This window comes from Scyliorhinus canicula, chromosome 16 (genome assembly GCF_902713615.1).
Source record: "Scyliorhinus canicula chromosome 16, sScyCan1.1, whole genome shotgun sequence".
Lineage (NCBI taxonomy): Eukaryota > Metazoa > Chordata > Chondrichthyes > Carcharhiniformes > Scyliorhinidae > Scyliorhinus > Scyliorhinus canicula.
Genome location: NC_052161.1, coordinates 85517136 through 85543687, shown reverse-complemented (window position 1 = coordinate 85543687; position 26552 = coordinate 85517136). Strand labels below are relative to the sequence as shown.

The window sequence follows — 26552 nt, the reverse complement described above, 5'->3', positions numbered from 1 at the left end:
TTGAGCTTATAGCCCGAAAAGTCCCCAAACTCCCCAGGTATCCTCAACACCTCTGGCATCCCCCACCCCCGGCCGGATCCGCAATGTACAACAGTAAATCATCCGCATACAGCGACAACCAGTGCTCCCCCCCCGCCCCTCCCCACACAATCCCCCTCCAGTTCTTCGAATCCCTCAGCGCCATGGCCAGGGGTTCAATCGCTAACGCGAAGAGCAGGGGAGACAGGGGGCACCCCTACCTCGTCCCCCGGGACAGCCGAAAGTCCTCCGACCTCCTCTCATTCGGGAGCACTACCGGGGAACTATACAGCAGCTTCACCCAGCTAATGAATCCCTCACCAAACCCAAACCTCCTCAGCACCTCCCACAGGTAGCTCCACTCACCCTATCGAAGGCTTTCTCCGCATCCATCGATGCTACTATTTCTGCCTCCCCATCTGCCGACGCCATCATCACAACATTAAGAAGCCGCCGCACATTGACATTCAGCTGCCTCCCCTTCACAAACCCCGCCTGGTCCTCATGGATAACCAGCGGGACCACAACTTCCACCCTCCTGGACAGTATCTTAGCCAACAACTTTGGGTCCACGTTGAGGAGCGAGATCGGCCTGTAAGACCCACACTGGAGGGGGTCCTTATCCTGCTTCAGAATCAGTGAAATTATTGCTCTAGACATCACGGGGGCAAAGCCCCCCCCTCCCTCGCCTCATTCAGGGTCCTCACTAACAACGGGCCCAGCAGGTCTGGGAACTTCTTATAAAACTCCACCGGGAACCCGTCAGGTCCCGGTGCTTTCCCTGTCTGCATGCTCCCCAGCGCCTCCATCAGCTCCTCCAACTCGATTGGGGCCCCCAGACCCTCCACCCGCTCCTCCTCCACTCTTGGGAACTCCAGCTTATCCAGAAAACTGTGCCATGTGGGCACTCTTTTTCTTCCACCTTCGCCATGGTCTTCACCATGGCGGCGGCGGAAGAGACCCCCTCCCCTGCGCATGCGCCGGGATGACGTCAGCAGCCGCTGACGCTCCGGCGCATGTGCGGACTTACGTCGGCCGGCGAAGTCCTTTCGCCGCCGGCTGGCATGGTGCCAAAGGCCGTTCACGCCAGCCAGCGGAGCGGGAACTACTCCAGCGCGGGCCTAGCTCCTCAATGTGAGGGCTTGGCCCCTAATGGTGCGGAGAATTCCGCACCTTTGGGGCAGCCCAACGCCGGAGTGGTTCACGCCACTCCAATACGCCGGGGCCCTGCCGGGTAGGGGAGAATCCCGGCCAAGATGTCAGAAGTAATGTCCTTTTGGTCAAGTTAGCTATCCTAAATCCCATTTGATTACTTATCACTGCTATGTCCCAAAAATACATGTTTAATGGTTAATAATGATTACTCAGTCCTATAATTCATCTCAATCCTTAATAAAATAACTTATGTAAAACTACTCTAGTAGCATGCTACGATTCAGTTTTAAGAGGTATCATCGCTGAACCCCCCCCTCAGCCCTCCATAGCAGTCGTCTGTACATGTCACCACAGTTCTCTTTCCTTAGGATATCTGCGCCCAACAGGTCTTCCACCAGTCACTATTGTGGTGGTCGTGGGTATGTCCTTGTTTCCCTGCTTAAGATGTTTTTGGAGTATGTGCGTTAGATCATCCCCCCCCCCATCAGCTGGAATCTTTCTGTCAGTTCCTTGCGTGTTATCAGTGTTGTCAGGGTAGAAGTCTCTAACTGTCAGCGTCCCTCAGTCCTGTCTCCACCTTTTGAAGGTGGTGTCCATTGTCACCAGTGTGAACCTGTGGTTGTTGCAGATGGGGGCCTTGTCGGACATCTCAGTTAGCTCAAAGTGCTGTCGCAGTTGATTCCAAGTCTGGAGTGTTGCTACCCCCATGGGCTCTTTGAGTATTTGCTCGTTGTGGATGGGAGAGCCGCCATGGCTAGGGCCCGGATGGGAGGGCCCGGAGGGAGGTCCCTCTGCAGGGGGCTTCCTCCATAAGCACCCACTCGGCGTCTGCCTCTTTTATCCTCTCCGCGGTTGCTGCCTAGTGGTAATATTACAGGTTTGGGAGGGCTAGGCCCCCATGGATCTTGCTCTCTGCAGTACTCTCTTTGGGATCCTTGCATTCTTCCCCTTGTCCCCCCCCCCCACCACCCCCCCCCCCCCCCCCCCCCCCAACACACACACATACACAAAAATGCCACAATCAATTTGTCCAGTGAATTGAAGAAGGCCTTGAGGATGTAGATCGGGAGGGAACAGGAAAAGGAACCTGGGCCATGTGTTCATCTTGATCGTCTGCACTCTCCCTGCCAGGGAGAGTGGGAGTATGTTCCATGTCTTCAGGTTCTTTTTAACTTCCTCCTTCAGGCTGGTCAGGTTCCACTTGTGGATCCCTGTCCAGTCATTGGAGATTTGGATCCCCAGGTAGCGGAATTTGTTTAAATTGCAGTTCCCCCCCAGCTCTGTCCCTCCCCATTGCGGGTTCACCGGGAAGATCTCGCTTTTGCTCCAGTTGAGTTTGTTGCCCAAGAAGGCACCAAACTCTTTCAGGAGCACCATGATTCCTTTCATGCTGCTTCTCGGGTCCGAGATGTAGAGGAGCAGGTCATCTGCATAGAGTGAAACTCTGTGCCCTCTGCGTCCTCTCCAGATCCCTTTCCAGTTCTTTGCCGCTCTAAGTGCAATCGCCAGTGGCTCGATCGCCAGGACGAAAATCAGCGGGGACAACAAGCATCCCTGCCTCGTGTCCCTATTATTATTATGCAGCTGGAAGTACTGGGAGCTGGAGGTGTTTGTCCACATGCTCGCCATGGGAGCTTTGTACAGGAGTTTCACCCAGGCGGTGAACCCTGCTCCGAGCCCGAACCGCTTCAGTACCTCTATGAGGTATTTCCATTCAACTTTGTCGAAGGCCTTATTTGTGTCCAGGGAGATGATCACCTCAGGTGTTCTCTCCCCGGATGGGGTCATGATCACGTTCAGCAGGTGCCTGATGTTCGATATTAGCTGTCAACCCTTGATAAAGCATGTTTGGTCTTCAGCTACTACCTATGGTACGCAATCCTCCAGTCCCCTGGCTAGGATCTTGGGCAGTATTTGCCGTCTATGTTTAGTAGCGAGATGGGTCTGTAGGAAACGCATGCTGTCGGGTCTTTGTCCTTTTTAGGTATCAGCGAGATTGAGGCTTGCGCCAGCGTGGGTGGCAGGGTACCCTCGCCAGTCAGTCTGTCATCATCTTCCGCCAGTGCTATCACACCTTCCCTGCCTGCATGGAGTTAATACTCTCCATGACATCTCCCAGTTCCAGCAAAGCTTCTAGTCCATGTCTCCTATCCTCCCCCACAACTGGCCTGTCCAGTGCATCAAGGAACTGCTTCATGCTCAAGTCCCCTGCTGGGGGCTCCGAGGTGTACAGCCCCTGGTAGAAGGTCTCAAATGCGTTGTTGACCCTGTACGGCTCCGCTACTAGTTTGCCTTTGCTGTCTCTAATCTGAACTATTTCCCTCGTGGCTGCCTGCTTTCTCAGCTGCTGTCTGTCTCTGTATTTGTACAGGATCCCCCGTGCCTGGTGGAGTTGGTGCACTGCTTTCCTGGTGGAGAGCAGGTCAAAGTCCACGTATAGCTTTTTCCTCTCCACCAAGATCTCTGTGGTCGGGGCCTCGGAGTATCGCTGGTCTACTTCCAGTATGGAGTTGACCAGTTGTTGCCTCGCCGCCCTCGCTTTCCTGTCTCTTTGTGCTTTGTGAGCAATAACTTCACCTCTGATCACAGCCTTCAGCGCCACCCAGAACATGGAGGGTGAGACCTCCCCACTCTGGTTAGTAGTATACTCGTCTATGGTCTGTAATATTTTCTCACAGAAAGCCTTATCGGCTTGGAGGGCCATGTCCAACCTCCATGGTTGAGCACGGCCCGTCTCCATATCCATATCGTGTGGAGCATGGTCGGAGATTACGATTGTGGAATATTCCGCTCTTACTAGCCTTGGAAGCCCCAATTTTCCCACTATAAAGAAGTCGATCCGTGAATAGACGTCATGTACTTGGAAGAAGAAGAAGAACCCTTTCTCCCCAGGGTGGGTGAACCGCCATGGGTCCACTTCCCTCATCCGCTCCATAAATAGGCTGAGTTCCTTCGCCATGTCGGAGGTCATTTTGGAATTCGGCCTGTCCATCCATGGGTCCTGCACGCAGTTAAACAGCCCCCCCATAATTATTCAGTGTGAATCTATGTTGGGATTTTCTCCATGGTCTTCTTTACAAACTCTGTGTCATCCCAGTTGGGAGCGTACACGTTCACCAGGACTAGATGTGCCCCGTCCAGGATACCGCTGACCATGACGCACTGACCCCTGTCTCTTATTTAACAGTATGGCTATCCCCCTGTCCCTCGTCCAATAGCAGGACTGGTAGGTCTGTCCCACCCTGCTCCTCCTTACCCGCAGTCGGTCTTTCTCCCTCAGGTGCGTCTCTTGGAGGAAGACTATGTTGGCTTTCATACTTTTCAGGTGAGCGAAGACTCTGGATCTTTTCATTGGGCCGTTAAGTCCCCTGACATTCCAGGTGACTATCCCCCTTCCTGCAGATCAACCAAACTTACCTGCTGGATGAGCCCCTGCATTCCGGGGTTTCTCTTTGTTAGGGGGCTGTCCAAGATGGCCATGGTCACAGTCCTTCCCATGAGGCCGGGCCCCTGCTCTCGGGGTTTCCCTTTTCCATGGAGCACCCAACATGGTCGCCAACTGTGAGTACACCACATGGGTGAAACCCTGCACTCCGGGGTTTCCCTTTGTTCAGGACCCTCCAAAGTGGTTGCTGCAGCGCCATTTTGTTCCAAGTCGCCACATGTGGCCTGTTGTAGCTGGCCTAATGCCCTCCATCTTTCTTTACCTATCTCTCCCTGTCTTGTTATGCTCTTGGCGTAGCATAAGCGGCTTCCTTGATGTTCACTCTGACAGAGGAAGGTTCAGACGTGGAGATAACTTCAACACGTTTATTGAACTATTTACAATTCTCCTACTCGGATTCGCCTCTACTGTTAATCTTTCTATAGCTACTCCGACTGACAAATCAGTCTGCTACAATCCACGTGGTGGGTGTGATGTTGAATCAACCCTGTGTCTGTACTCACTGAGTGTCTCCACTGGAAAGAGCAAGATCATATGTGCTGTGTCCTTTATATATGGGTTGGTGTAATGCCCTCCTGTGGTAGTGTCACCTCTGTGTGTATCGTGAATGCCCATTGGTCGTGTCCTATCTTACTGACCTATTGGTTGAGTGTCTGTGTGTCAAGTCTCTGGTGCTCCCTCTAGTGTCTAGCTAGTCTACATGTATTTACATTAACCCCTTGTGTATCGACAGTGATACATATCACCACACTCCCTTGTGGTGTTTTCTCCCTCCCCCTTGACCTCTTCCCCCCCTCCCTTCCTCCTGTTTCTTCCCTTCATTGACCCCCCGCCTTCCCCTCCTCTCACGGGGATCCGTCATGGCCTCTCTTTCCTGCACAGTTTCCTGTGCTAGCTACCCTGTTTGTGTGGTGGCCCCTATCCCGGAGATAGTTCTGCATCCTCCCGTCGCCCGATCCTGTGCTCCCTGTCCACCATTCTCCTCACCTTCTCCTACGCTTTGCTGCATTCGTTCATGCCTCCCTCTCTTTCCGCTCTTGTCCCCAGAACGAGGCAGGACACTCCCGCGCAAAGTGGGCGACATGGTGATGGTTCACAGTTGGCTCTACAAAATAAGTAAAAAAACAAACACTGAGCATTAAGCGTTTCTTCCTTTGGGCTCTGCACCGCTGCCCCTGCTGCCACTTCTCGAGTCCGTTCTCTGAGACAAACTTGTCCGCGTCCACAGCGGCCGTGAAGAAGTGTTCCCTGCCTTGGAACATGACCCAGAGCTTGGCTGGGCACAGCATCCCAAACCTTACGCAGTTTTTGTACAGCGTGGCCTTCGCCCTATTAAATTTGGCCCCGAAGCTTGGCCAGGTTGACTCCGATATACTGACAAATCCGAATCGGGTGGCCTTCCCAGTCACAGGGCGGGGTTCTCTGATCGCCGATGCTGAAATCGCATTCGCCGATCGGCCGGAGAAGCCATTTTTACGGCGGATTTGGGGCGGCGCCATTTTTCCAATGCTCCGCCCCCTCAAAAATGGTGTACTCGAGGAGTATGCCGCCGGGATGGCCTCAGGACGTCACCTAAGGCCCTCCCCCGATGCTCCGTTCCCGATGGGCCGATTTCCCGATGTCATCGGTAGAGTGTCCTCTCACTTTTTGTAAACCCTGCGGACTGTGTCCAGTGCCGCCAAAGTTGGTGGGGGGGGGGGGGGGGGGGCGGGGGGGGGGATTCCGCTAGCAGGAGGGGCTTCGGCGGGGGCTGGGGGGAGCGGAGGACTGCCTTCTTGTCCTCCGGGGTCTTCATGGTGTTGATCGCCAACACCTTGTCGGCGTCAGGTTGCACCCCGTGTTGTGAAATGTGGTCACCCAGGAACTCGATAGCGGATTGACCAAACGAGCATTTGGCCCTGTTGGCCATTTCGTGAATCCACTGAAAGACCTGTCGGAGGCGGGCAATGTGATCCTCGGGCGTTGTGGACCAGACGATCACGTCGTCCACATATACTCGCACCCCCTCAATGGCCTCCATCATTTGCTCCATGATGCGGTGAAATACTTCGGAAGCTGATCTGAAACCGAAGGGCATGTGGTTGTAGCAATAGCGGCCGAATGGGGTGTTGAACATGCACAGCTTCCGACTGGACGCGTCCAGCTGTATTTGCCAGAAACCCCGGGAGGTGTCCAGCTTGGTGAAGAATCTGGCATGAGCCAGATTCGGGATCGGGTAGGGCTCTCGTATGATGTTGCTGTTCAGGTCTTTGGGATCAATGCAAATGCAGAGTTCACCAGAGGGTCTTTTTACGCGGACCATGGAGCTAACCCAGTCTGTTGACCCTTGAGATGATGCCCTGGTCTTCGAGGTCTTGCAGATGCTTTTTTAGGCGATCCTTGAGAGGAGCTGGCACCCGGCGTGGTGCATGGATCACTAGGGTGGCGTTCGGCTGTAGCAGAATTTTGTAGCGATATGGGAGCGTGCCCATTCCATCAAACACGTTGTGGTATTGCGTGAGGATGTAGTCTATCTTGGCCTGGAGATTCACATCGGGCGAGGCAGTCGCCGGTGTCGAGGGCATGGTGTGGACTCGCTGGACCAGATTCAAGAGCTTGCAGGCGCGAGCACCGAGCAGGGATGCCCTGTCAGTCCGAACGATCTTGAATCGTAAGGTTGCCTTGAATTCCTTGTGAGATACCCCTAGCCGACACGATCCACTGGCAGCTATGGCATTCCCATTGTAGTCAAGGAGTTGGCATGCTGGTGGAAGAATGCTAGGTCGGTCACGGATGCTGCAAGATCTGACTGCGATATGAGGTTCACAGACGCGCGGTGTCCAGTTTAAATCGGATGCGAGCCTGGTTGACTGTTAGGACAGCACACCACTCGTCGTCAGGATCCACACTGAGGATTGAAAGGCGGGTTGCAGGTGCAGTGGGGACCAACTCGCGTGTGGTTATGATGCCCACCCGATATGGAGATTCGAGGCAATCAGCATAGGGGTCCGTTGGGCTGTCGGGATCAGCATCCTGCATGTCTTGTTGTACCGATTGGATATTTCTGCCCCGCATCAGGGACCGCTGGCTGATAATCGGTGGAGTAGACCTGCAGAAGGCCGTGTAATGGCCAGGCTTCCCACACTGTCGGCATCACCGTCCTTTGGCTGGATATTGCCGCTTTAAATGGGTGGAGCCACAATTCGGATACGTCATAACACTGACGTCAGCGCGTTCCATGCGCCAACGCGCATGCGCAGTGCGGTCGGCCGATGTACGCACCTGCACATTAGGCTTGTCGGCCTCGTTGTCCTCCCGGTCATGGCGTGCATGCGTCAGGACCCAGGAAAAGCGCGCGAAACGGTCACTCTCCTCGATGCTCAGGCCTTCCTTTTTTCAATGGCCTGCACCCATGGGAGGCCAGTTTTCCATTTTCCACCGCCCTGATGTGGGAGTAACAATTCTTGACTTGCTCATGGACCACGCACATCTCAATAGCGATGGACAGAGTTAGCTGTTTGATTTTGAGGAGCTGCTGCCAAAGGGAATCGGAGTGGACCCCGAAAACGATCTGATCTCGGATCATGGAATCAGCCGCTGAGCCGTAATTACATTTTTAAAAAAAATATAATTTTTTTTGGAATTTTTTACAGAAAATATAAAACGTAACACCAAACAATGAAATGCAACAAAATAACCCATAATAACTGTAACACCTCCAGACCGTATCGACTCAAGTATCACATCCCCTACCCCCCCAACCCCAATGAACAACAAAAGAACTTAAAAATAAATTTAAATTAAATAAACAAACACAGTCATCGTCCGCCCCCCCCCCCCCCCACCCCCCCCCCCACCCCCACCTTTTCCCTCCCCCTCCCCCCCCGGGTTGCTGCTGCTACTGTCCCCGTACCCTATCGTTGAGCCAGAAAGTCGAGAAAAGGTTGCCACCGCCTAAAGAACCCTTGTGCCGACCCTCTCAGGGCGAATTTGATATTCTCTAGCTTAATGAAACCCGCCATGTCATTGATCCAGGTCTCCACGCTTGGGGGCCTCGCATCCTTCCATTGTAGCAAGTTCCTCCGCCGGGCTACTAGGGACGCAAAGGCCAGCACACCGGCCTCTTTCGCCTCCTGCACTCCCGGCTCCACCCCAACCCCAAAAATCGCGAGTCCCCATCCTGGCTTGACCCTGGATCCCACCACCCTCGACACCGTCCTCGCCACCCCCTTCCAGAACTCCTCCAGTGCCGGGCATGCCCAGAACATATGGGCATGGTTCGCTGGACTCCCCGAGCACCTGAAACACCTGTCTTCACCCCCAAACAACCTACTCATCCTCGTCCCAGTCATGTGGGCCCGGTGCAGCACCTTGAATTGGATGAGGCTAAGCCGCGCACACGAGGAGGAAGAATTAACCCTCTCCAGGGCATCAGCCCATGTCCCGTCTTCGATCTGTTCCCCCAGTTCCAACTCCCACTTAGCTTTCAGCTCCTCTACTGACGCCTCCTCCGCCTCCTGCATAACCTTGTAGATATCAGATATCTTCCCCTCTCCGACCCAGACCCCCGAAAGCACCCTGTCGCTCACCCCCCTCGCGGGAAGCGAAGGGAATCCCTCCACCTGCCGCCTAGCAAATGCCTTTACCTGCAGATACCTGAACATGTTCCCCGGGGGGAGCCCAAATTTCTCCTCCAACTCCCCCAGGCTTGTAAACCTCCCATCAATAAACAGGTCCCTCAGCTGTCTGATGCCCGCTCTGTACCAACCCTGAAATCCCCCATCAATGTTCCCCGGGACGAACCTATGGTTCCCCCTTAACGGAGCCTCCATCGAGCCCCCCACTTCTCCCCTATGTCGCCTCCACTGCCCCCAAATATTGAGGGTAGCCGCCACCACCGGACTCGTGGTATACCTCGTAGGAGGGAGCGGCCACGGCGCCGTTACCAGGGCCCCCAGGCTTGTATCTCCACAGGACGCCCTCTCCATCTGTTTCCATGCTGCCCCCTCCCCCTTGAGCCGTAATTACATGACTGCGCCAGGATACGGAGCTGGGTCAGGAAGGATTGAAAAGGTTCATCCTTACCCTGAAGCCTCTGTTGGAAGATGTTCCGTTCAAAGCTCTCATTCACCTCAATGTCGCAGTGGCTGTCGAATTTTAGTAGGACCGTTTTAAACTTTGTCTTGTCTTCGCCATCGGCAAACAAAGTGAGTTGTTGATATGGATGGTGTGATCCCCCGCGGTCAAGAGAAATAGCGCGATCTTCCTGGCATCTGATGCTGCCTCGAGGTCGGAGGCCTCAATATACAGGAGGAACTTTTGCTTGAAGATCTTCCAATTGGCGGCGAGGTTGCCGGAGCTGCGGAGGAGGCTGGATGCTTTCCATGTCGCTGGATGGCCGCTTGCTGGTCATTGCAGATTCACTCGAGGTAGGTGCGGCAGGATTAATAGCTCCCTGGTACCATGGTGTGTTTGGCGGGTTGGTTTGACGTTAACTGCAACTGGATGCAGTGAAGCTAGAATCAAACGTCTGACACCGGAGATGATCCAACACGGTTTTATTTAAACTATGAACGGCTGTACATGATCAGCTGTGGGTTGACACTCTACTAATCCAACTGACGACCTCTTACTGGTTCGACCAGACTTCCTAGCTACCGCATGGCAATAATGTCCACTGAGTTGTGTGCACTCTGACTGTCTCAGTGTCTGGGCCCCGAAAAGAGCGGGAGTCTTAATACCCTGTGAGGTTTATAGTGGTGGTGTCCTGTCTGGTGATTGGTTGTTCTGTGTTGTGTGTTCATTGGTCATCCTATGTGTCAATCACTGTTTGTCTGCATTTAATTATATACATGAGTGGATATTATGACAGAACCGGTGCGCTCTGACGATTTCTGGTGGGTTGGGGAAGCTGTCCCTTCCCATCAGGTTGCCCAGCATTTGGGCCACATAGTCTGTGGGGTTCCTAACTTCGATCCCCTCCGGTAGGCTCACAGGTTTTGATGCCTCGAACGGTTCTCCAGGTCCTCGATTTTCCCTTTCAGGTTCCCTTTTTAAAAAAATATTTTTATTCTCCTCCTTTTCCACATTTTCTCCCACATTTGCACCCACCAACAATAAATAATAATAACGAATATAATTTCAATCCCCATATCAATAACAATGATCCCATCCTCCCACCAAACCCCAAGACATTAGCCTGCATGTTAACATAAACAAATGACAAAAAGGAATCAGGAATCATCCACAGTCACCGTTAACACATACAGTCCCCTTCCTCCCAACCCTCCCAGCCCCCAATCCCCCCAAATGTTCGATGTGATCCAATTCTCGAAAGTGCATAATGTATAACGCCCATGAATTGTAGAATCCTTCCATCCTTCCCCTCAGTTCAAACTTAAACTTCTGAAGAGTTTTTTTTAAATTTAGTGTACCCAATTCATTTATTCCAATTAAGGGGCACTTTAGCCAGCCAGTCCACATATCCTGCACATCTTTGGGTTGTGGGGGCGAAACCCACGCAAACGCGGGGAGAATGTGCAGACTCCACACGGATAGTGACCCAGAGCCGGGATCGAACCTGGGATCTCGGCGCCGTGAGGCAACAGGGCTAACCCACTGTACCACCGTGCTGCCCTACCTTCTGAAGAGTTAAGAATTCCAGCAGGTCCCCCCGTCATGCCAGGGCATAGGGTGGAGAGGCTGCTCTCGATCCCAACAGGATCTGCCTTCGGGCGATCAACGAGGCGAAGGCTACAACATCTGCTTCAGTGCCCGTTTCCAACCCTGGCTGGTTCGACACCCCAAATATGGCCTCCCGGGGGCCCGGGTCCAGTGCACCACTTTAGAAATTAACCTAAAAACCTCCTTCCAGCAATCCTCCAGCTTTGGATAGGACCAAACCATATGAACGTTATTTGCGAGGGCCCCACCCCGCACCGTTCACACACATCTTCTACCCCCTCAAAGAGCTGGTTCATCCTCGTCCTTGTGAGGTGTGCTCTTTACACCACCTTCAGCTGTATCAGCCCCAACCTCGCACACGAGGTGGAGGCGTTCACCCTCCTGGGCACCTCACACCAGAACCCCTCCTCTGTACCCTCTGCCATCTCTTCCTCCCACTTTGCTTTGATCCCTTCCAGCGGTGCCTTCTCCTCTTCCAAAGTAGCCCCGTAAACCGCTGACACTACCCCCTTCTCCAGTCCCACTGTCGTCAGCACCTCCTCCAGCAATGTGGAGGCCGGCTCCACCGGGAAGCTCTGTATCTCCTTCCTGGCAAAATCTCGAACCTGCATGTATCTAAACATTTCCCCCTGCTCCAGCCCATACTTCGCTTCTAGCTCCTTCAATCCTGCAAACCGACCCGAAAGAAACAAATCTTTTAGTGTCTTAATCCCCTTCTCCTTCCATTTCCCAACATTTCCGTCCCACTTCCCTGGCTCAAATCTGTGGTTCCCCTGAATCGGCATTTCCCTTGACCCTGCCCCCAACCCGAAGTGTTGGCGAAACTGCCTCCAAATTTTCAATGAAGCTATTATTACCGGAATCCCTGAGTATTTCCCCGGAGCTATCGGGAGCGGTGCTGTTGCTAGTGTTTTCAATCCCGACCCCCTGCACAAACTCTCCTCCATTCTGACCCACTGGGAATCAGCCCCTCTGACCCAGCTCCGCACCTTCTCCACATTCTCCACCCAGTAGTAATACATCCCGTTCGGGAGACCTAAACCCCCTGCCTGCCTTCCCGTCTGTAGCAGCACCTTCCTCACTCTGGCCACCTTCCCTCCCCATATGAACGAGGTAATCATTCCTTCAATCTCTCTAGAAAATGCCTTTGGCAGGAAAATCGCCAGGCATTGGAAAATAAACAGAAATTGTGGCAGCACGTTCATTTTAACTGCCTGTACCCGACCTGCCAGTGACAGAGGGAGACCATCCCACCTTGCCAGATGTTTATATAAGCCTACTTGTGACAATAAAGATTATTATTACTATTATTATTAGGTGTGGCCTCACCAATGCCCCAATTGCAGCAAAACATCCCTAGTCCTGTACTTAAATCTTTTAGCGATGAAGGCCAACAGACCATTTGCCTTCTTTGCTCACCCACCCACGGCAGCCACTGAGCCAAGTCATATGTTCTGGCAAAAAAGGGTTTGTGGATACCACCAACCAATTAAAATGCTTCCCCCATCAGTCCAAAAAAAGCTCCCTTGGCAACACTTAACAAACAATACCCTCTCTCTAGCTCCCTAATTAACAAAACACTACAAAACGTACGAGGCGAGACGGGTAGATCTTGCCAAACCCTAACTGCCTTTTGGTAGAGGACGGACCTCACCCCGTTGAATGCTCTGTGCCAGGCCCATGCTCAGATCCTGGTAAATCCGGCTGGAGTGCCCCCCCCCCCCCCCCCCCCCCCCCCCCCCGGTGATGCCTGGCCCTGCAAAGGACCCGGTCTTTCTTTTGAAAGTTGTGGAACAGGATACTGACTGCACGCAGTAGTTCTCCAGCATTAGGCTTTGGCCGCAGGGAACGATGAGCTCAGTTTAACTCTGGGAAGGCAGGGGATGGGAACACACGTTCACCCAACATCTTATACAATATTCCTGAAGAGTAATCAATAGGAGTGTGGCCCTCTATCCCCACCGGCAATCCCTTGGTGCGGATGTTTTGCCTATGTGATTGATTCTCAAGGTTCTTGACAAAACATTTATGGAATGAGGGCATCGCTGGTCAGGCCAACATTTATTACCCACCCCTATTGCTCATCAGAAGCTGGTGGTGAGCTGCCTTCTTGAACTGCTGCAGCTCCTGAGGTGTAGGTACATCCACGGTGCTGTTAGGGAGGGAGCTCCAGGATTGTGACCCAGCGGCAGTAAAGGAACAGCCAATAAATTTCCAACTCGGGGGGGTGAGTGACTCACAGGGGAACCTCAAGGTGGTGGGGCTCCCAGGTATCTGCTCCCCTTGTCCTTCTAGCGGCCGTGGGTTTGGAAGATGCTGTCAAAGGAGCCTTGGTAAGTCACTATGGTTAATCTTGTAGATGGTACACACAGCTGCCACTGTGCGTTGGTGGTGGAGGGAGTGAATGTTTGTGGTTAGCGTGGCGATAGAGCGGTGCTGCTTTGTTCTGGATGGTGTCGAGCTTCTCGAGTATTGTTGGGAGCTACACTCGTCCAGGCAAGTGGGAGAGTTTCCCATCACACTCCTGACTTGTGTCTTGCAGATGGTGGTCAGGCTTTGCGGAATCAGGAGGTGAGTTACTCTCCACAGGATTCCCAACCTCTGACCTGCTCTGGTAGCCACAGTATTTCTATGGCTGGTCCCGGTTCACTTTGTGGCCAATGGTAACCCCCAGGATGTTGGTAGTGGGGAGGGGGGGGGATTCAGTGATGGTGATGCCATTGAATGTCAAGGAGCAATGCTTTCACTTATTTGGGCCTTCAGATTTTTGTTGCTCTCACTTGCTGAGGTCAGATCAGCTTCTAGGGACGTGACCCAATCACAACGAATGGACATGGCCATCTCAATGCCTTTCAACGTGCTTCAACAGCTTAGCTCATTTTCTCCAGCAGTACATACATCTGCACCAGAGCTTCGTCGATTGATTCTTAAAAACTCTATCATCAGACTTTGGCAACGGTTTCCCAATCCCAGCCACCATGCTGCTGATGTTGTTGGCCATCAGCAGTGGGGTCGGTAGGGGAGAAGGGGAGCCGCCACCACCATCTTACTTTGCACCGAGTCCTTCAAAGTCCCGGCTCCTGATGACTGATTACAGCCCGAATCCTTCCTGCACCCTTACAATGTACGTATCCCCTCAGGCAGATTGTTACGTTATTGCATTGATTCAACTATGCCTTCCGCGAAAGAAAAGTGATTATTAATTTTTTTTTTTTCTAAAATTTTTTTAGCTTCAAGCACAATCCAATGTTGAATTCATTAACCAGAAAGTTAACTTTTGTTAAGGATATTAAAAAACTTGAGGTACTTTTTAAAACTGGATTATTAAAGATGTCCTGCCTTGAATGTATAAAACTTTGTGAAAAAGAAATTTTTAAAATACATTTTTAAAAATGACCTATAGTCTATGAAATCCCATTGCATTTTAAATTTTAGTCTTCCTTTTCACATTTTGCTCTCTTGGGTGGTTTATACATAATACATATTTCGTGAACAAAAATGTGTAGAAAATGGTCAAAATTTACACTTCATTGTATACTAAGTTTACCAGAAAATCAATGTGCTATTGCTTACAATTAAAATTACACAGCAATAATTCAAATGTATAATAAATCTTTATCTAATGGTATTAGATTTCACTGTTTGAACTGCAATTTACAATGCTATAAAACACCATTAAATTAATGAGAAAAAGACAGTGATGACAATATTTTTCTGTGTTATCATGAACGATCACTCAACATACAAAAAAAACCAGAGACAAAAAGACCAGAGACAATCAGTGGAAGAGAAGAGCAGGATTGTACTTGTATAAAGTAAACTGAAGAAGGCTGAGCAACATTTGCATCAAGTACCAAACTGTTAACAAGTGACGCCAAATATTACAAGGATATCACTTGTTGCAGAGAAGCTGGTCTAAGCTAACAATTTAGTTTTCAACCTTTCAGAATAATAAGCACCAGGGATCAGAACCCACAGAGGCACAGTTTGTGATGGTTAAAATAGCACCAACAGCAGGCTAACAAATGAATGCTGGTGTGCGCTGCACTTCACACTTCAAAGCCTCTCTCGGCTTTCTGGAACAATGACTAGTCCCAATCACTTGGAAGAAAGATAAATAGTTTCTAAAACACCATACAACAGGAGCCATTTTTTGTTTGCAGCAACACTAAAACCAATTCACAGTAAAATGTATTTGTTTTTATTTTCCAGTAGTAAAGAAGCAAAACAATGTTTGCAGGCCACTCAAGCACCTTTTGTTTGATGGAAGTGGATGAAGTTGGTCCACATCGTCCTTGCATAGGTCACATTGTTTTGAGGTAGAATTCCTAATTACCTTTTAAGACTGATAAAGTACACAAGTTCTTATCGAGGCTTAACCCCAGAGAAATGTGCAGCATAAGGAGACTGCATGCCAAGTGTGACCCACATTGCAGATGTATTTGAGCTTGACTGAGGGATGAGAGGTGCTGATTGAGCAAGCGCTGAACGTGGCAAAGGTGGGTGATGCACTGTGAAGGAAGGGTGAGAAGCTTTGAGCTGCAAAGATGCAAGCTTCATGGCTAATGCAGTGTTAGCAGATTGAAGCGAAGCAGTTGAAGAGGAGCAAGAAATGGATGAAGACAAGTATCCTTCACTAACAGTGGACATATTACGAAGAGAAGGTTCAGAACTATTTGAATTTAACAGTGGAGGGGGTGGCGGTAAGGAAATATTGGGGGGAGGCGTGTTAAGTACAGACGGTGTAGGTGCTCGGGTAAGGTAGGGGGCCACTCTGCTCTCAGTGGAAGATAACGTACTGGAAGTTACAGAAAGAAATGAATAGGAAGTAGAAGGAACAGCCTGTAGTGGGTTAAAGCTTAACATCGTGCTACTAGATGTGGTGATCACAAGTTAACCAGATGCAACATAACTGAGCGACCACTAGAGGGAGCACGGGAGAGCCATATAAATAGATCAGGACAGGAAGTGAGAAACACACACAGCAGGCAGAGCTAATAGCTGGACACACAGCAGCTAGGATAGCACTGAAGGTAGCCGTACGTAGAGCTCTGAAGAATGAACGAACTCACAATAAAGCATCTTCTCCACATTTGAGACTGCGAGCTTTATTAAGACACGAGGAACAACACATGGTACCAGGCGTAATTTCAGACGCTTACTACAGGACAACTCAGCTGCAGATACAGAAAGCACAAAATGGCATGGAAATCTCAACCAAGAATGGCATGGAAATCTCCTACTGGACATTTGACTGGGGAAGACATCGCTAATTCGAGGATGTGGCATGGATACCCACCTCAGCTGGACACGACTGGTAATGTAAGAAATGTCTGGAAAAGGTTTAAACAAATGTTCGATTTTTATCTCATAGCTAATGATGTAGCAGAAGCCTCAGACAAAATTAAAATAGCAATTCTCATCGAAGGGCCTGTCAATAGGAAAGTGTATAATGGATTTAAATACTCAAAAGGTGAAGACAGGAACAGCTTACAAACGTTACTAAACAAATTTGAAGAGTACTGTGAGAAATTTGAACAGCAAGGCATGCTCACAGTCCAACCTGCACAGAGACTGAGTGATGCAAGACTTAAAAAATCACAAAAAGATCAGGAAATCGCGAATGCACAGTACAGATCAAAAAGAAGAAATAACATGAATTTTTCACAAAGCCAAAACGCTGAAATCCAGTCCAGATCGGAAAGAAAAGGTAACTTACAACTTTTAGAAAGAAAAAACGCTGAAATCCGCGATAAAATGGCGTCGGAGCACATTTTGCAGTCTCTGGTAAGCAAAGAACTACAAATCGCGTCTGCGCATGCGCCGGAACCGGAAGTCGCGCATGCGCAGTTTACAAAAGATCGCGGCGCCGATCGTTATGCGCATGCGCAAGCCGCGCATGCGCAGTCAAAAAAAGGCTTCGTCGCGGACCGTCATGCGCATGCGCAAGCCGCGCATGCGCAATGGACACCGAACCGCACAAGGAAAGAAAGCCGATTTGCGCATGTGCAAGTCGTTCCTACGCGTGACGTCATGACGTCTGAGAATCCTGACCACGCCCACTTAAAAGGGAAATGCCCGAAAATTGAAAACAAGACACTTAAAGTGGTAAAACCAAATTTTCTTGCCTCAGAACAATGAAAAACGCCTGAACTTAAACCAACAGTGAAAAACAACTTGCACAAAACCTTGGAAAAAGCTGCCTTCACCACACACAGTGAAGTGAACAAAAAGATTTCCGAAACAACAAAAGATGATTTGTTTTTCGACGATTACCTCTCAGACCTGACTGGGTCAGTCGGATATGCTTATCACAGCATCAGCGACACGGTCGCAAAGTACAACACGAACCAACTCGTGGTAGATGAATCCAACCAAAATGCTTTGGTTTTCGAAGAATACTACTCAGACATAGCTGAGTCAGTCGGATATGCTAATCACAGCATCGGCGACACGGTCGCAAAGTTCAACACGAACCAACTCGTGGTAGAAGAAGCCAACCAAGATGAAATGGCTTTCAAAGAATACTACTCAGACATGGAGGAGTTATTTGGACATGCTGATCACAGCATCAGCGACACCGTTGCAAAGCTCAACACGAATCTACTCATGGTGGATGAATCCAACACCATGGTGCCATGGCAGCTCGTCGATACATTGGATGACAGCAATACCCAAGACGAAGACGACGCCACACAGAGAGCACAGGAAGACTCCACGGAGCGAGCGATGACAGGCTCCACAGTGCGAGTGATGAAAGACGCCAACAGGGATGCAAGCAAACACTCCCGGGCGGACACCAAGCATGAACAAGACCATGAAGGTAAACCCGCTGTACCTGAGCAACCGCAAACAGACAATGAAAGTCCAACATGCTCATTGGAACAAGAAGAAAGAGCAGACTATGAAAGTCCAACACGCTCACAGGAACAAGAAGAAAGAGCGGACTATGAAAGTCCAACACGCTCACAGGAACAAGAAGAAGACAATGCACCTCTGCCCACTGCATGCGAAGACAGTGACAAGGTGATCACACTCAACGTACAGGATCACAGTGAGACTGACAGTTCTCAGCTTGTCTGTACCGAAGCACAGAGCGAAAACAGTGACAAGGTGCTCGCACTCGACGTACAGGATCACAGTGAGACTGACAGTTCTCAGCTTGTCTGTACAGAAGCACAGAGTCGGGCCACCCAACAGTCCAGAGAGACGATGCCGAAAGAAAACATGCAGATTTTGACTCCAGAAGAGGAGCACCTGGAGCCCAGAGAGACAACGCCAAAAGAAAACATGCAGATTTTGACTCCAGAAGAGGAGCACCTGGAGTCCACAGAGACAATGCCGAAAGAAACCATGCAGATTCTGACTCCAGAAGAGGAGCACCTGGAGTCCAGAGACATCAAACAAAAAGAAACCATGCAAATTTTGACTCCAGAAGAGGAGCACCTGGAGTCCAGTGAGATAACATCAACAGAAATCATGAAGATTTAAAATCCAGAAGCGGAGCACCAAGAGTCTAGAGAAACCACGTCAACTGAAATCATGCAGATTTGGACTCCAGAAGAGGAGCGCCGAGAGTCCACAGACACCGCGTCAAATGTAATCAAGAAGACTTTGACTCCGGAAGACGAGCACCAAGAAAGCAAAGATGCGGAATCCAATTCTCCACAACTGATTGATGTCACCTGCACCGATGCAACATCAGATCATTCGCACCACTCGCGAGAAGACGAGCACCAAGAAAGCAAAGATGCGGAATCCAATTCTCCACAACTGATTGATGTCACCTGCACCGATGCAACATCAGATCATTCGCACCACTCGCGAGACGGAAGGCTCAATGACTCAAATTATCCACTCGGGACACTCATAGAGTATAACAAGAAAAAACAAAAGTCAAAAGAAACACAGCAAGAACAAAAACAACATGAAGCGCGACAAGACCAACAACAATAGCAAGAAGCACAGCAGAAACGAGAACGACAACAGCAAGAAGAAAAGCAACATGAAGCGCGACAAGACAAACAACAATAGCAAGAAGCACAGCAGAAACGAGAACGACAACAGCAAGAATAAAAGCAACATGAAGCGCAACAAGACAAACAACAACGTCAGGCACAAAGATAGCGACAACGACAGGGACAGAAACAACAAGAATGGCAACAAACACAACAAAGTCAGGAACAAAGATAGCGACAACACCAAAGACAGAAACGACAAAAACAGCACCAAGACCGGCAACGAGAACAACAAAGTCAGGAACAACGACAGTGCCAACACCAAAGACGGAAACGACAAAAACAGCGACAAGTACGGCAACGAAAACAACAAAAACAAGAACGACAGAAACAACAGCAATGAAACAACGACTTGTACACAATGGCACTACTTGGCACATGACGGACAATGCCACAGCGCATGGCAAAACGATGACAAGACTACAAACATGTCATGGGATGACGACGAATCGCATAAACACACGTCTGCTCCAGAACGAGCAAGCACACCAGCATCCAAGGCGGATGAGACAATAAATCAACACCACAAGCACAGAAAAAAAAAGTCCATGCCAGTCAACATCAGTGATGTGACCATGCAGACACCTCGGGATGACGCATTGGGTACTTAAGATAACAAGGAACACCAACAACATTCACAGCGGACTTGCAATATCAATATCACCACGTCATCAACAACAAAAAGAAAAAAAGCTCTGAACAAATTCATCAAGTTTGGACTCATAAATGTTTTTATTAAGATTGGACATATAAATACATTGGCTTTGTTAACTAAGGCAATAGCATCATCACTTGTATAGATACGCATATCATAAGTTACTGTTTTGTATAATTTTCTTTAATGATGTACAGAAACTATGTAATGAGAAAAAGGGGGATGTGGTGATCGTAGATTGACTAGATACAAAACAACAGAGCAAACACGAGCGGGAGAGCTATAAATACACTGGGACAGGATGTACAATTTTCTTTAACGATGTTCAGAAAATATGTTAAGAGAAAAAGGGGGATGTGGTGATCACAAGTTAACCAGATGCAACACAACTGAGCGACCACTAGAGGGAGCACGGGAGAGCCATATAAATAGATCAGGACAGGAAGTGAGAAACACACACAGCAGGCAGAGCTAATAGCTGGACACACAGCAGCTAGGATAGCACTGAAGGTAGCCGTACGTAGAGCTCTGAAGAATGAACGAACTCACAATAAAGCATCTTCTCCACATTTGAGACTGCGAGCTTTATTAAGACACGAGGAACAACACACTAGATACTGGAACATTGCTGAAATTGGCTCCAAACTGATGAGAAGAGACTGAAGGCACCACATGGTTAAAAATACCTTTGACCCCCGACTTGCTCAGCTCATCGCCCTTTGCACCAGTCAACCCATCTGGTTGCTTCTTGTTTGAAGAGAGATTTGAGTCAATACTGGAGTCAGCTTTGTTCCTGGTCAGCTGGTACAGTGCACTGGAATTCAGCCCCACCATCTCTGAAGTCTTAAGAGCTAAACAAGCACCTTCATTATAATCATGTAAACTGATATCTGCAGATCGTCCAGAACTGTAATTAAAAGTGATCGGCGAGGCTGCATGACAGCCATTTTCCTCCACCGAGACTGGGGTGGTGATGTGTTTCCTCTGATGGGGTCCCATTTTAGCATCACTGACTGAATGTTCACCTGTTATAGGCCTGGTGCCAAAAGGTGACGCTTGGCATAAAGCAGATGTGGACTGGGATGCGTTGTCAGAGTTAGAAAAGTGATTTTTAACAGAGAACCTCCACTTGCGTTCTACCAACCACGCCCCGCCCCCTCCCCCCCGCCGACTCGCCCCGCCCTGGACATGAATCACTGCACAGACCTTATAATAGTGCGGCACTCCCTCAGTACTGACCCCCCGACAGTGCGGCACTCCCTCAGTACTGACCCTCCGACAGTGCGGCACTCCCTCAGTACTGACCCTCTGACAGTGCGGCACTCCCTCAGTACTGACCCTCCAACAGTGCGGCACTCTCTCAGTACTGACCCTCCGACAGTGCGGTGCTCCCTCAGTACTGACCCTCTGACAGTGCGGCACTCCCTCAGTACTGACCCTCCAACAGTGCGGCACTCCCTCAGTACTGACCCTCCGACAGTGTTGCACTCCCTCAGTACTGACCCTCTGACAGTGCGGCGCCCCCTCAGTACTGACCCTCTGGCAGTGCGGCACTCCCTCAGTACTGACCCTCTGACAGTGCAGCACTCCCTCAGTACTGACCCTCCGACAGTGCGAACCCCCTCAGTACTGACCCTCCGACAGTGCGGCTCTCCCTCAGTACTGACCCTCCGGAAGTGCAGCATTCCCTCAGTACTGACCCTCTGACAGTGCAGCGCTCCCTCAGTACGTAAGAACTAGGAGCAGGCGTAGGCCATCTGGCCCCTCGAGCCTGCTCCGCCATGCAATGAGATCATGGCTGACCTTTTGTGGACTCACTTTCCGGCCCGAACACCATAACCATTAATCCCTTTAATCTTCAAAAAACTATCTATCTTTATCTTAAAAACATTTAATGAAGGAGCCTCAACTGCTTCACTGGGCAAGGAATTCCATAGATTCACCACCCTTTGGGTGAAGAAGTTCCTCCTAAACTCAGTCCTAAATCTACTTCCCCTTATTTTGAGGCTATGCCCCCTAGTTCTGCTTTCACCCGCCAGTGGAAACAACCTGTCCGCATCTATCCTATCTATTCCCTTCATAATTTTATATGTTTCTGTAAGATCCCCCCTCATCCTTCTAAATTCCAACGAGTACAGTACCAGTCTACTCAACTCTCCTCGTAATCCAACCTCTTCAGCTCTGGGATTAATTTAGTGAATCTCCTCTGCACACCCTCCAGCGCCAGTACGTCCTTTCTCAGGTAAGGAGACCAAAGCTGAACACAATACTCCAGGTGTGGCCTCACTAACACCTTATACAATTGTAACATAACCTCCCTAGTCTTAAACTCCATCCCTCTAGCAATGAAGGACAACATTCCATTCGCCTTCTTAATCACCTGTTGCACCTGTAAACCAACTTTTTCGACTCATGCACTAGCACACCCAGGTGTCTCTGCACAGCAGCATGCTTTAATATTTTATCATTTATATAATAATCTCTTTTGCTGTTATTCCTGCCAAAATGGATAATTTCAAATTTGTCCAGGAAGAAGTCTTACAACACCAGGTTAAAGTCCAAGTTCACCTGAGGAAGGAGCAGTGCTCCAAAAGCTACTGTTTGAAACAGACATGTTAGACTTTAACCTGGTGTTGTAAGACTTCTTACTGTGCTCACCCCAGTCCAATCCCGGCATCTCTACATCATGGTTCACATTTGTCAACATTGTATTCCATCTGCCAGACCCTAGCCCATTCACTTAACCTATCCAAATCCCTCTGCAGACTTCCGGTATCCTCTGCACTTTTTGCTTTACCACTCATCTTAGTGTCGTCTGCAAACTTGGACACATTGCCCTTGGTACTCAACTCCAAATCATCTATGTAAATTGTGAACAATTGTGGGCCCAACACGGATCCCTGAGGGACACCACTAGCTACTGATTGCCAACCAGAGAAACACCCATTAATCCCCACTCTTTGCTTTCTCTGAATTAACCAATCCTCTATCCATGCTACTACTTTACCCTTAATGCCATGCATCTTTATCTTATGCAGCAACCTTTTGTGTGGCACCTTGTCAAAGGCTTTCTGGAAATCGAGATATACCACATCCCCGTTATCTACCGCACTGGTAATGTCCTCAAAAAATTCCACTAAATTAGTTAGGCATGACCTGCCCTTGATGAACCCATGCTGCGTCTGCCCAATTGACAATTTCCATCCAGATGCCTCGCTATTTCTTCCTTGATAATAGATTCCAGCATCTTCCCTACTACCAAAGTTAAACTCACTAGCCTATAATTACCCGCTTTCTGCCTACCTTCTTTTTTAAACAGTGGTGTTACGTTTGCTAATTTCCAATCAGCCGGGACCACCCCAGAGTCTAGTGAATTTTGGTAAATTATCACTAGTGCATTTGCAATTTCCCTAGCCATCACTTTTAGCACTCTGGGATGTATTCCATCAGGGCCAGGAGACTTGTCTACCTTTAGCCCCATTAGCTTGCCCATCACTACCTCCTTCATGATAACAATCATCTCAAGATGATGAGATCATGAATCAATCCTGTCTCATTACACAGGACCAGATCTAGGACCGCTTGCTCCCTCGTAGGTTCCATTACATACTGTTCTAGGAAACTATCGCGGATACATTCTATAAACTCCTCCACATGGCTGCCTTGACCGACCTGGTTTAACCAATCGACATGTAGATTAAAATCCCCCATGATAACTGCTGTACCATTTCTACATGCATCAGTTATTTCTTTATTTATTGCCTGCCCCCACCTTATTGTTACTATTTGGTGGCCTATTGACTACTCCTATCAGTGACCTTTTTCGCCTTACTATTCCTGATTTCCACCCAAATGGATTCAGCCTTATCCTCCATAGCACCGATGTCATCCCTTACTATTGCCCGGATGACATCCTTAAATAACAGAGCAACACCACCTCCCTTACCATCCACTCTGTCCTTCCGAATAGTTTGATACCCTCGGATATTTAACTCCCAGTCTTGACCATCCTTTAACCATGTTTCAGTAATGGCCACTAAATCATAGTCATTCACAATGATTTGCGCCATCAACGCATTTACCTTATTCCAAATACTACGAGCATTCAGGTAAAGTACACTTATGTTGGCTTTTATACCTCTGTTTTGAATCTTAACACCTCGATCAGTAACCTCTCCCAAGTTATATTTCCTCTTAACGTTTCTCCTAATTTTCCTTGTCATTGAACCATATCTTCATGTAACAACCTGCCGCATCGCTTACCATTTATGTTTTTACTTCCCGTTTTATTCCTTTTAGTATTACTGGGCCTATTCACTGAGCTCCCCTCATTCACTGTACCTTGTACTGTTGCCCTTTTTGATTTTTGACTATGGCTTCTCTGCCTTACACTTTCCCCCTTACTGCCTTTTGTTTCTGTCCCTGTTTTACTACCTTCCGACTTCCTGCATTAAACCCTCCCCAACAGCTCTAGCAAACACCCTCCTAGGACATCGGTTCCAGTCCTGCCCAGGTGCAGACCGTCCAGTTTGTACTGGTCCTACCTCCCCCAGAACCGGTTCCAATGCCCCAGGAATTTGAATCCCTCCCTCTTGCACCACCTCTCGAGCCTCGCATTCATCCTAACTATCCTGACATTCCTACTCTGACTAGCTCATGGCACAGGTAGCAATCCTGAAATTACTACCTTTGAGGTCCTACTTTTTAGTTTAACTCCTAACTCCCTGAATTCAGCTTGTAGGACCTCATCCCGTTTTTTTTACCTATACCGTTGGTGCCTATGTGCACCACGACAGCTGGCTGTTCACCCTCCCCCCCCCCCCCCCCCCCAGAATGTCCTGCACCAGGGAGGCAACATACCATCCTGGAGTCTCGATTGCGTCCGCAGAACCGCCTGTCTATTCCCCTTACGATTGAGTCCCCTATCACTATAGCCCTGCCATTCTTCTTCCTGCCCTGCTGCGCAGCAGAACCAGCCACAGTGCCATGAACCTGGCTGCTGCTGCCTTCTCCTGGTGAGCCATCTCCCCCAACAGTATCCAAAGCGGTATATCTGTTTTGCAGGGAGATGACCGCAGGGGACACCTGCACTGTCTTCCTACTCTTTCTCTGTCTTTTGGTCACCCATTTTCTATCTCCCTCAGTAACTTTCACCTGCGGTGTGACCAACTCGCTGAACGTGCTATCCACGGCGTCCTCAGCATCGCGGATGCTCCAAACTGAGTCCATCCGCAGCTCCAGAGCCGTTAAGCGGTCCAACAGGAGCTGCAGCTGGACACACTTCTTGCACGTGAAGGATCCAGGGACAGTGGACGTGTCCCTGAGCTCCCACATCGCACACGAGGAGCATGACATGGGTCTGGGATCTCCTGCCATGTCTTAAACCTTCAGTTACCTTATACAACTACAAATCCAAAAAAAGAAGAAAACATAAATAAATATACCAATGAAAAGAAAAGGAAAAAAGAAAAACTACTTACCAGCCACTTACCAGGGATAAAAAGCACCTCCTCCCCCCAAGCTTCAAATTCCCACCGAGCTTCAAATTCCCAAACTCACTCTTTACTGTGCCTCACTCTGGCTGTGTCTTCACTGGCTCACTGGGAGAACTCACTGGGAGTGAGCTACAAGTTTCTCTTTTAAATTGGCCTGACCCTCTGACAGTGAGGCGCTCCCTCAGTACTGACCTTCCGACAGTGAGGCGCTCCCTCAGTACTGACCCTCCAACAGTGAGGTGCTCCCTCAGTACTGACCCTCCAACAGTGCGGCGCTCCCTCAGTACTGACCCTCCAACAGTGCGGCACTCCCTCAGTACTGACCCTCTGACAGTGCGGCGCTCCCTCAGTACTGACCTTCCGACAGTGCGGCGCTCCCTCAGTACTGACCCTCTGACAGTGTGGCGCTCCCTCAGTACTGACCCTCTAACAGTGTGGCGCTCCCTCAGTACTGACCCTCTGACAGTGCGGCACTCCCTCAGTTCTGACCCTCTGACAGTGCGACACTCCCTCAGTACTGACCCTCTGACAGTGCGACACTCCCTCAGTACTGACCCTCTGACACTGCGGCGCTCCCTCAGTACTGACCCTCTGACAGTGCAAGGTAAACGCTGATTCGGGGAACCATGGGCGGGATTCTCCAAACACCGCCGGGCCGGAGAATCGCCGGGGTGCAGCATGAATCCCACCCCGCCGCCCAACGTCGGCTGCCGGATTCTCCGGGGCCGGTTTTTCAGCAGGGGCGGGAATCGCATTGCGCCGGTCGGGGGCTGTTGGCAGTGGCCTCACCCGGCGATCCGCTGCTCCGCGATGGGCTGAATGGCCGCCCATTTTTGGCTAGTCTCGCCGGCATAAATAAAACAAAGTCCTTACCGGCGGGGCCTGGTTCTGCGGGCGGCCTGTGGGGTCCGCGGAGGGGCGCGGGAGTGATCTGGCCCCTGGGGGAGGGGGGGGGGGGCACGGTGGCCTGGCCCTTGATCGGGGCCCACCGATCCACGGACAGGCCTGTGCCATGGGGGCACTCTTTCCCTCCGCGCAGGCTGCTCTAAACGTCCACCATGGCCAGCGCAGAGAAGATCTCCCCTGCGCATGTGCCGGGATCA

At 50.0% G+C, this 26552-nt stretch overlaps 1 protein-coding gene across 1 annotated transcript; it reads right to left on the bottom strand.

The window, feature by feature from the left end:
• Positions 1 to 15645: 15645 nt before the first annotated feature.
• On the bottom strand, positions 15646 to 21046 carry LOC119950793 (abl interactor homolog). Its single transcript, XM_038773577.1, has 2 exons — positions 20571 to 21046; positions 15646 to 16160 (listed from the first exon to the last, which is right to left on the bottom strand). Exons 1-2 carry the CDS (start codon positions 20951 to 20953, stop codon positions 15647 to 15649), a joined length of 897 nt encoding a protein of 298 aa, XP_038629505.1. The 5' UTR covers positions 20954 to 21046; the 3' UTR covers position 15646.
• Positions 21047 to 26552: the final 5506 nt, after the last annotated feature.